Here is an 11,700-nt window from a genome sequence, read left to right as displayed (position 1 = left end):
GCTGCCTATACACACACAGGTATCTCTCTCTCTATAACTGAGATAAAGCACTGTAAGAGAGAAAACTGCCTATACACACACAGGTATCTCTCTCTATAACTGAGATAAAGCACTGTAAGAGAGAAAGCTGCCTATACACACACAGGTATCTCTCTCTCTATAACTGAGATAAAGCACTGTAAGAGAGAAAACTGCCTATACACACACAGGTATCTCTCTCTATAACTGAGATAAAGCACTGTAAGAGAGAAAGCTGCCTATACACATACAGGTATCTCTCTCTATAACTGAGATAAAGCACTGTAAGAGAGAAAACTGCCTATACACACACACACACACACACACAGGTATCTCTCTCTCTATAACTGAGATAAAGCAGTGTAAGAGAGAAAACTGCCTATACACACACAGGTATCTCTCTCTCTATAACTGAGATAAAGCACTGTAAGAGAGAAACTGCCTATACACACACAGGTATCTCTCTCTCTATAACTGAGATAAAGCACTGTAAGAGAGAAAACTGCCTATACACACACAGGTATCTCTCTCTCTCTATAACTGAGATAAAGCACTGTAAGATAGAAAACTGCCTATACACACACAGGTATCTCTCTCTCTATAACTGAGATAAAGCACTGTAAGAGAGAAAGCTGCCTATACACACACAGGTATCTCTCTCTCTATAACAGAGATAAAGCACTGTAAGAGAGAAAACTGCCTATACACACACAGGTATCTCTCTCTCTCTCTCTATAACTGAGATAAAGCACTGTAAGAGAGAAAACTGCCTATACACACTTGCACAAATATATCCATCTAGCTCAGAAAAAAAAATCCACTAGATTAGAAAGATCTGCATTCAAAATGAGATATCTGAAAATAATTTAAAACTAACTTTAAAGCACTGTAAGACAGAAAACTGCCTATGCACACACACACACACACACACAGGTATCTATCTATAACTGAGATAAAGCACTGTAAAACAGAAAACTGCCTATACACACACACACACTTATCTCTCTATCTATAACAAAGAAAAGCACTGTAAGACAGAAAACTGCCTATACACACACACACACATATTTATCTATAACAAAGATAAAGCACTGTAAGACAGAAAACTGCCTATACATACACACACACACGTATCTCTATATCTATAACAAGGATAAAGCACGGTAAGACAGAAAACTGCCTACACACACACACACACACACACACAGGTATCTCTCCCTATCTTTAACTGAGAAAGCACGGTAAGACAGAAAACTGCCTATACACACACAGGTATCTCTCTATAACAAAGATAAAGCACTGTATTGGAAAGATCTTTATTCAAAATAAGATATTTTAAACTAATTTAAAACTGGCTTTATTGCACAATTTGCAGAGCTTAAAATCTTAACCAGTCTAGGGACATATACTCATGTAAACCTGGCCCCAAGCCTAACTTTTATATTCCCCTGTATTTAATCAGGTTCAGTCTATATGTGCTACGAGGCAAGCTAACTAATCTACAGGTTTTGTTTATGTACTATAAATCATTGTTGCTCTGAATAACTTGTACTAGAATGTTTTTACAATCCAGTAGTGTGCGGTTTTTAAATAGTATTTGTAACTAAAAGAAGGTAAAATTAAGCTGGAATTTCTCTTACCATAGACTGTAAACGATGTGCCAGCTCATATGCTTCTAAGGCATCTTTACCTTCCTTGGTCTTTGTTTTTTCTACTGGCTGAGGTCTATTATAAATTGCTTGCTCTAGAAATAAAATGGGGGGGGGGGGGAAGATGCAAATTTAAGATTTTTTTTTTTTAATTATAAAAGCTATTAAAAAATGTAAGAATGCAACATACCACACCCAAAGTTTATTGCACCAATTAATTCCAGGAACGTGTGTATACGTCCAATGCAGTTCACATCTCCACAGTTCTTTAGGCCAGGACGAACTGAGGTCTTATTTAGGTATTTTGGCTTGCAACAATCCCTTTAAGTAAATAAATAACATAAAAATCACAGTATATAATATATTACACACAATGTATACGTTTATTACGGATATACAATAATATTTAGAGGTATTGGTGAAGCAGCCAGCATACAAGAATGCATTTGTAACTATAGATGAATGAGATCTAGGGATAGACCGATGTTTTTTTCAGGGCAGATACCGATTATTGACCACCTTTCAGGCCGATAGCCGATAACAGGGGCCGATATTCTGTACATTTAAAGTTTTGAAAAATCAACACAATTTCTACACAAATCTGGTATAAACTGAACATGCTTATTAAACATTAAAAGTAAACAACTGTGAAAAATAAAATGCTTGAAAATTAACTTATTAAATTGCTTCCCAAAACATAGAAAAACAAAATGTATGCTTACCTGATAAATTTCTCTCTTGCGATGTATCGAGTCCACGGATTCATCCAATACTTGTGGGATATTCTCCTTCCCAACAGGAAGTGGCAAAGAGAGCACTCACAGCAGAGCTGTCTATATAGCTCCTCCCCTAACCCCACCCCCCAGTCATTCGACCGAAGGTTAGGAAGAAAAAGGAGAAACTACAGGGTGCAGAGGTGACTGAAGTTTTTTAATAAAAAATACTACCTGTCTTAAATAGACAGGGCGGGCCGTGGACTCGATACATCGCAAGAGAAAGAAATTTATCAGGTAAGCATAAATTTTGTTTTCTCTTGCAAGATGTATCGAGTCCACAGATTCATCCAATACTTGTGGGATACCAATACCAAAGCTTTAGGACACTGATGAAGGGAGGGACAAGACAGGTACCTAAACGGAAGGCACCACTGCTTGTAGAACCTTTCTCCCAAAAATAGCCTCCGAAGAAGCAAAATAATCAAATTTATAAAATTTGGAAAAAGTATGAAGTGAAGACCAAGTCGCCTCCTTACAAATCTGTGCAACAGAAGCCTCATTTTAAAAATCCCATGTGGAAGCCACTGCTCTAGTAGAGTGAGCAGTAATCCTTGCAGGAGGCTGCTGGCTAGCAGTCTCATAAGCCAAACAGATGATGCTTTTCAGCCAAAAAGAAAGAGAGGTTGCCGTAGCCTTTTAACCTCACCGCTTTCCAGAATAGACAACAAACAATGAAGATGTTTGACGGAAAACTTTAGTTGCTTGTAAGTAGAACTTTAAAGCACGAACCACATCTAGGTTGTGCAACAGACGATCCTTCTTTGAAGAAGGATTAGGACACAGAGAAGGAACAACAATTTCCCGATTGATATTCCTATTAGAAACAACCTTAGGAAAGAATCCAGGTTTGGTACGCAAAACCACCTTATCCGCATGAAAAACAAGATAAGGTGAGTCACACTGTAAAGCAGATTATTCAGAAACTCTTCGAGCCGAAGAGATAGCTACTAAAATTAGAATTTTCCAAGATAGAGCTTAATATCTATGGAATGCATAGGTTCAAACGGAACCCCTTGAAAAACTTCAAGAACTAAATTCAAACTCCATGGCAGAGCAATAGGTTTAAGCACAGGCTTGATTTTGATTAAAGCCTGAACATCTGGAACATCTGCCAGACGCTTATGAAGCAAATGGAGAAAGCAGAAAGCTTTCAAGGAACTAGCTCAAAAACCTTTCTCCAATCCTTCTTGGAGAAAGGGCAGAACCTTAGGAATCCGAACTTTACTCCATGAGTAACCTCTGGATTTGCACCAATAAAGATATTCAGGCCCATTTATCAAGCTCCGTACGGAGCTTGAAGGGCCGTGTTTCTGGCGAGTCTTCAGACTCGCCAGAAACACAACTTATGAAGCAGCGGTCTAAAGACCGCTGCTTCATAACCCTGTCCGCCTGCTCTGAGCAGGCGGACAGGAATCGCCGGAAATCAACCCGATCGAATACGATCGGGTTGATTGACAGCTCCCTGCTGGCGGCCGATTGGCCGCGAGTCAGCAGGGGGCGGCGTTGCACCAGCAGCTCTTGTGAGCTGCTGGTGCAATGTTAAATGTGGAGAGCGTATTGCTCTCCGCATTTAGCGAGGTCTTGCGGACCTGATCCGTAGTGACGGATCAGGTCCGCAAGCCCTTTGATAAATGGGCCCCATTTACTCCATATCTGATGGTAAATCTTCCTAGTGACAGTCTTGCGAGCCTGAATCAGAGTATCAATGACCGACTCAGAGAATCCTCGCCTTGATAAAATCAAGCGTGCAATCTCCAGATAGTCAGTTGCAGAGGAGTTAGATTTGGATGTAGGAACGTACCTCGGATGAAAAGATCCTTCCTCAATGGTAGTTACCAAGGAGGTAGGGACGGCATGTCCACTAGATCCGCATACCAGGTCCTGCGTGGCCACGCAGGAGCCATTAGAATCACTGAAGCCCTCTCCTGTTTGATTCTTGCAATTACAAGTGTCAGGAGAGGAAAAGGTGGCAACACATAGCCAGGTTGAACGACCAAGGTACTGCTAGAGCATCTATCAGTGCCTCCTTGGGGTCTCTTGATCTGGACCCGTAAAGAGGAAGTTTGGCATTCTGTCGAGATGCCATCAGATCCAATTCCGGTGCGCCCCATTGAAGAATCAAAGCAGCAAACACCTACAGGTGGAGTTCCCACTCCCCTGGATGAAAAGTCTGACGACTTAGGAAATCTGCTTCCCAGTGCTCTACTCCTGGGACGTAGATCGCAGAGAGATGGCAAGAGTGAGACTCCGCCCATCGGATTATAGTTGATACCTCTATCATCGCTAGAGAACTCCTTGTTCCCCCCTGATGATTGATATACGCCACAGTAGTGATGTTGTCCGACTGGAATCTTATGAATCTGGCCGCAGCCAACTGAGGCCACGCCTGAAGCGTGTTGAATATCGCTCTCAGTTCCAGAATATTGATCGGTAGTTGAGACTCCGCCTGAGTCCACACACCCTGAGCCTTCAGGGAATTCCAGACTGCACCCCAGCCCAGTAGGCTGGCGTCCGTCGTTACCACAACCCGAGATGGCCTGCGAAAGCACATCCCCTGGGACAGATGGTCTTGAGACAACCACCACTGAAGAGAATCTCTGGTCTCCTGGTCCAGATTTATTGGAGGAGACAAATTCGCATAATCCCCATTCCACTGTCTGAGCATGCACAGTTGTAGTGGTCTGAAATGAAAGCGAGCAAACGGCCCGGTGTCCATTGCCGCTACCATTAGGCCGATAGCTTCCATACACTGCGCCACTGTTGGCTGGTGAAGGGACTGCAGAACTCGGCAAGTATTTAGAATCTTTGATTTTCTGACCTCTGTCAGAAACACTTTCATGTTTACTGAATCTAGTAGAGTACCCAGGAATGGAACTCTTGTTAGAGGGACTATTGAACTCTTTTCCCCGTTCACTTTCCAACCGTGAGTTCTTAGAAAAGACAACACGATGTCCGTGTGAGATTTGGACAGAAGATAGGTTGACGCCTGGATCAAGATATCGTCCAGATAGGGCGCCACTGCTATACCTCTCAGTCTGAGAACCGCCAGAAGTGACCCTAGAACCTTTGTGAAGATCCTGGGAGCCGTGGTCAACCCGAAGGGAAGAGCTACAAACTGATGTTTGTCCTGGAAGGCGAACCTCAGGAACTGAATAGGAATGTGAAAGTACGCGTCCTTCAGATCTACAGTGGTCATGTATTGACCCTCCTGGATCATTGGTAATAACGTACGAATGGTCTCCATCTTGAACGATGGGACTCTGAGAAACTTGTTTAGAAACTTGAGATCTAAAACTGGTCTGAAGGTTCCCTCCTTTTTTGGGAACCCCGAAGAGATTTGAATAAAACCCCTGCCAATGTTCCAGTTTTGGAACTGGTCAAATTACACCCATGGTGTAGAGGTCTTCTACACAGCGTAAAAACGCCTCTCTTTTTGTCTGGTCTACAGACAAGCGAGAAAGATGAAATCATCCCCTGGGAAGACAATCCTTGAATTCCAGCTGGTATCCCTGGGTCACAATTTCTAATACCCAGGGATCCTGTACGTCCCTTGCCCAAGCCTAAAAAAAGGAAGAAAGTCTGCCCCTACTAGATGCGGTCCCGGATCCGGGGCTGCCCCTTCATGCTGTCTAGGTAGCAGCAGCGGGCTTCTTGTTTTGTTTACCTTTATTCCAGGCCTGGTTAGGTCTCCAGACCGACTTGGATGGAGTAAAGTTCCCTTCCTGCTTAGCAGAGGAACCATCTACCCCTCGTCTTAAGGTATTTTTCCTGAGGCAGGGCATGTCCCTTACCTCCAGTAATGTCAGGAATGAATTCCTTCAGTTCAGGCCCAAATAGGGTCTTACCCTAGAAGGGAATAGCAAAAAAACAGAATTTATGCTTACCTGATAAATTACTTTCTCCAACGGTGTGTCCGGTCCACGGCGTCATCCATTACTTGTGGGATATTCTCCTCCCCTACAGGGAAAGGCAAGGAGAGCACACAGCAGAGCTGTCCATATAGCTCCCCCTCTAGCTCCGCCCCCCAGTCATTCGACCGACGGTTAGGAGAAAAAAGGAGAAACTATAGGGTGCCGTGGTGACTGTAGTGTACAAAGACAAAAAAATATTTAACCTGATTAGGAAAACCAGGGCGGGCCGTGGACCGGACACACCGTTGGAGAAAGTAATTTATCAGGTAAGCATAAATTCTGTTTTCTCCAACATTGGTGTGTCCGGTCCACGGCGTCATCCATTACTTGTGGGAACCAATACCAAAGCTTTAGGACACGGATGAAGGGAGGGAGCAAATCAGGTTACCTAAATGGAAGGCACCACGGCTTGCAAAACCATTCTCCCAAAAATAGCCTCCGAAGAAGCATAAGTATCAAATTTGTAGAATTTGGCAAAAGTAGGCAGAGAATACCAAGTCGCTGCCTTACATATCTGATCAACAGAAGCCTCGTTCTTGTAGGCCCATGTGGAAGCCACAGCCCTAGTAGAGTCAGGAGGCTGTCGTCCGGCAGTCTCATAGGCCAATCGGATAATGCTTTTTAGCCAGAAAGAGAGAGAGGTAGCAGTAGCTTTTTGATCTCTCCTCTTACCAGAGTAAACGACAAACAAAGATGAGGTTTGTCTAAAATCTTTTGTTGCTTCTAAATAGAACTTTAAAGCACGAACAACATCTAAATTGTGTAATAAACATTCCTTCTTTGAAACTGGTTTCGGACACAGAGAAGGAACAACTATTTCCTGGTTAATATTCTTGTTGGAAACAACTTTTGGAAGAAAACCAGGCTTAGTACGCAAAACAACCTTATCTGAATGGAAAACCAGATAGGGTAGATTACACTGTAAAGCAGATAATATTTATGGAATGTAAAGGTTCAAACGGAACCCCTTGAAGAACTGAAAGAACTAAATTTAGACTCCAAGGAGGAGTCATGGTTCTGTAAACAGGCTTGATTCTAACCAAAGCCTGAACAAAAGCTTGTACATCTGGCACAGCTGCCAGTCGTTTGTGTAACAAGACAGATAAAGCAGAAATCTGTCCCTTTAGAGAACTAGCGGACAACCCTTTATCCAAACCATCTTGGAGAAAGGAGAGAATCCTTGGAATTTTTATTTTACTCCAGGAGAATCCCTTGGATTCACACCAACAGATATATTTACGCCATATTTTATGGTAAATCTTTCTAGTCACAGGTTTTCTGGCTTGGACTAGAGTATCCATCACAGAATTCGAAAACCCACGTTTGGATAAAATCAAGCGTTCAATTTCCAAGCAGTCAGCTGCAGAGAAACTAGATTTGGATGTTCGAATGGACCTTGTACTAGAAGATCCTGTCTCAAAGGTAGCTTCCATGGTGGAGCCGATGACATATTCAGCAGGTCTGCATACCAAGTCCTGCGTGGCCACGCAGGAGCTATCAGAATCACTGAGGCCTTCTCCTGTTTGATCCTGGCTATGAGCCTGGGAAGGAGAGGAAACGGTGGAAACACATATGCTAGGTTGAACGACCAAGGCGCCACTAATGCATCCACTAGAGTCGCCTTGGGATCCCTGGATCTGGACCTGTAACAAGGAATCTTGAAGTTCTGACGGGACGCCATTAGATCCATGTCTGGAATGCCCCATAATTGGGTTAACTGAGCAAAGACCTCCGGGTGGAGTTCCCACTCCCCCGGATGGAAAGTCTGACGACTCAAATAGTCCGCCTCCCAGTTGTCTACTCCTGGGATGTGAATAGCAGATAGATGGCAGGAGTGATTCTCTGCCCATTGGATGATCTTGGTTACTTCCTTCATCGCTAGGGAACTCTTTGTTCCCCCCTGATGATTGATGTACGCAACAGTCGTTATGTTGTCCGACTGAAATCTTATGAACCTGGCTTTCGCTAGCTGAGGTCAAGCCAGGAGCGCATTGAATATTGCTCTTAGTTCCAAAATGTTTATCGGGAGAAGCGACTCTTCCCGAGACCATAGGCCCTGAGCTTTCAGGGAATCCCAGACCGCGCCCCACCCCAAGAGGCTGGCGTCGGTCGTGACAATGACCCACTCCGGTCTGCGGAAACTCATTCCCTGAGACAGGTGATCCTGGGTCAACCACCAGAGAAGTGAGTCCCTGGTTACCTGGTCTACTTGAATTTGGAGAGACAAGTCTGTATAGTCCCCATTCCACTGATTGAGCATGCACAGCTGTAATGGTCTTAGATGAATTCGAGCAAAAGGAACCACGTCCATTGCTGCGACCATTAATCCTATTACTTCCATGCACCGAGCTATGGAGGGTTGAGGAATAGAATGAAGAACTCGACAAGCGTTTAGAAGCTTTAACTTTCTGACTTCTGTCAGGAAGATCTTCATTTCCATAGAATCTATTATTGTTCCCAGAAACGGAACCCTTGTGGACGGTGACAATGAACTCTTTTCTATGTTCACCTTCCACCCGTGAGATCTGAGAAAAGCCAACACAATGTCTGTGTGGGCCCTCGCTTTGGAAAGAGACGACGCTTGGATTAGGATGTCGTCTAGATAAGGTGCTACAGCGATGCCCCTCGGCCTTAGGACCGCTAGAAGGGACCCTAGCACCTTTGAGAAAATTCTGGGAGCGGTGGCTAAACAGAATGGAAGAGCCACGTGAAGGATGGAACTCTGAGGAAATTGTTTAATATCTTTAAATCCAGGATTGGCCTGAAAGTTCCCTCTTTTTTGGGAACCACAAACAGGTTTGAGTAAAAACCTAGACCTTGTTCCCCGGAGGGGACTGGGTTTATCACTCCCATCTTTGATAGGTCTCTTACACAATGTAAGAATGCCTGTTTCTTTATCTGGTCTGAAGACAAGTGAGACAGGTGGAATCTTCCCTTTGGAGGAAGTCCCTTGAACTCTAGTAGGTATCCCTTGGAGACTATCTCTAGTACCCAGGGATCTGGAACATCTCTTGCCCAAGCCTGAGCGAAGAGAGATAGTCTGCCCCCTACCAGATCCGGTCCCGGATCGGGGGCTACCCCTTCATGCTGTCTTGGTAGCAGCAGCAGGTTTACCCTTGTTCCAGCCTTGCATGGGCTTCCAAGCGGGTTTGGGCTGGGCCGCGTTACCTTCTTGTCTAGCGGCAGTGGAGTTATTAGCCAGTCCGTTCCTGAAATTGTGAAAGGAACGAAAATTAGACTTGTTCTTAGCCTTAAAAGGCCTATCCTGTGGGAGGGCATGGCCCTTACCCCCAGTGATGTCTGAAATAATTTCCTTCAATTCCGGCCCAAAAAGGGTCTTACCCTTGAAAAGAATATTAAGTAACTTAGTCTTGGACGACACATCTGCCGACCAGGATTTTAGCCAAAGCGCCCTCCGCGCTACTGTAGCAAAACCTGAGTTTTTCGCCGCCAATTTCGTTATTTGAAAAGCGGCATCCAATATAAAGGAATTAGCTAACTTTAATGCGTGAATTCTGTCCATGACTTCTTCATAGGAAGTCTCTTTCTGGAGCGACCTTTCTAGTTCCTCGAACCAAAAGGACGCCGCTGAAGTGACAGTAATAACACACGTAGCTGGTTGAAGGATGAACCCTTGTTGAACAAAAATCTTTTTAAGCAATCCTTCCAATTTTTATCCATAGGATCTTTGAAAGCGCAGCTGTCCTCTATAGGAATAGTTGTGCGCTTCGCTAGTGTTGAAACAGCTCCCTCAACCTTCGAGACCGTCTGCCATGTGTCCCTTCTAGGGTCTACTATGGGAAACATTTTCTTAAATATAGGAGGTGGGGCAAAGGGTACACCTGGCTTCTCCCACTCCTTATCCACTATGCTCGCTACCCTCTTGGGTATTGGAAAAGCGTCTTCGTGCACTGGGACCTCTAAAAATTTGTCCAATTTGCACAACTTCTCTGGTACTACTACAGAATCACAGTCATCCAGAGTAGCTAATACCTCCTTAAGCAAAGCGCGGAGATGTTCTAGCTTAAATTTAAATGCTACTATATCAGGATCTGCCTGTTGAGAAATTTTTCCTGAGTCTGAAATTTCACCCTCAGACAGCCCTTCCCTCACAGCCAATTCCGATTGATGTGAGGGTAAAATAGATAAGGCATCGTCAGCGTCTGATTGTTCATCCTTTTTTTATCTGTATTTAAAACTGAACAATCACGCTTTCTCTGAAATGCTGGCAGTTTGGATAAAAGATTTGCTATAGAATTATCCACTACTGCTGTTAATTGTTGCATAGAAATAAGCACTGGCGCGCTAGGTGTCGCCTGCGCGGGCAAAGCTGGTGTAGACACAGAAGGAGAGGATGTAGAATTATCCTCACTACCTTCATTAGATAAATTATCTTGGGCAACATTATGAAATCTAACAGAGCTGTCCTTATTTTGTTTGGACGCTATGGCACAATTATCACAAACACTCAAAGGGGGAACACATTTGTCTCTACACACACAGAACATAGGTTATCTGATGGCATAGACATGTTAAACAGATTTAGGCAGGCAAACAATGCAATAAAAACGATTTTAAACAAAAACGTTACTGTCTCTTTAAATAATAAAATTACACAGTTTATTTCTGAATGTTCAAAAAACTATGAAGGCAATATCCGATTTTTATGAAATTTGGACCCCAGTGTCTTAATGCTTAGAAAGTATTGCACAGCAAATATGGAGACTCTAGCTCTTAAAACAAGCAAACCAGAGCTAATTGTTGGATTTAACCGTTTTTATACACTACAATCCCTGCTACAGTATTGCTGCAGCATTTTACCTTCCTTAGGGGTCAATCATCCACAGAAATAAGCCTTCTGGAGTCACTTTCTGAGTCACAGGACCCTCTCACATGAAAACTGCATGCACTGCCTTGAAATCAACTACACAGCTGAAGCACCAAAATGAGGCTTCCTCCCTCAGCACACTAGAGTGAAGGGGCCTTCCTGACTAGATTTAGGTGTCTAAAACATGCCAGATCAATAAAAAAACGTTCCCAAGTGTATATGAGCTTATAAAACAGTTCAAATACCATGATATTGTAATAAAAACCAATCGATTTTGCCCCTAACAGTGTCTACCAGCATAAAAATCAAAAAGGGGAAGCCTGTTATCTTTTTTGCTGAGGTGAAAGAAAAATGGCTTACCATTTTCCCTGAGGGGAAAAATGACTGTCATCTAGCATTAGCCTGTGTTGTTAGAAGGAGACTAGTCATACCTGAAGCAGATGAGTCTGCAAACTGTTACCCCCAACTGAAGTTCTCTGGTTTCAACAGTCCTGTGTGGTAACAGCAATGGATTCTAG

At 43.5% G+C, this 11,700-nt stretch overlaps 1 protein-coding gene across 1 annotated transcript in view; it reads right to left on the bottom strand.

Moving 5' to 3' along the window:
- Window positions 1-11,700, bottom strand: part of MYSM1 (Myb like, SWIRM and MPN domains 1) — a 287,009-nt gene that overhangs the window by 195,134 nt on the left and 80,175 nt on the right. The window contains exons 9-10 of the mRNA XM_053693624.1: window positions 1,858-1,988; window positions 1,659-1,762 (exon numbers count right to left, since the gene is read on the bottom strand). Of these exons, the coding sequence (XP_053549599.1) occupies window positions 1,659-1,762; window positions 1,858-1,988 (235 nt within the window). The remainder of the gene's footprint in view (window positions 1-1,658; window positions 1,763-1,857; window positions 1,989-11,700) is intronic.

Source organism: Bombina bombina, chromosome 10, assembly GCF_027579735.1.
Source record: "Bombina bombina isolate aBomBom1 chromosome 10, aBomBom1.pri, whole genome shotgun sequence".
NCBI classification, from domain to species: domain Eukaryota; kingdom Metazoa; phylum Chordata; class Amphibia; order Anura; family Bombinatoridae; genus Bombina; species Bombina bombina.
The sequence above is the reverse complement of the archived record's forward strand: the minus strand, read 5'-3'. Positions and strand labels throughout refer to the sequence as shown.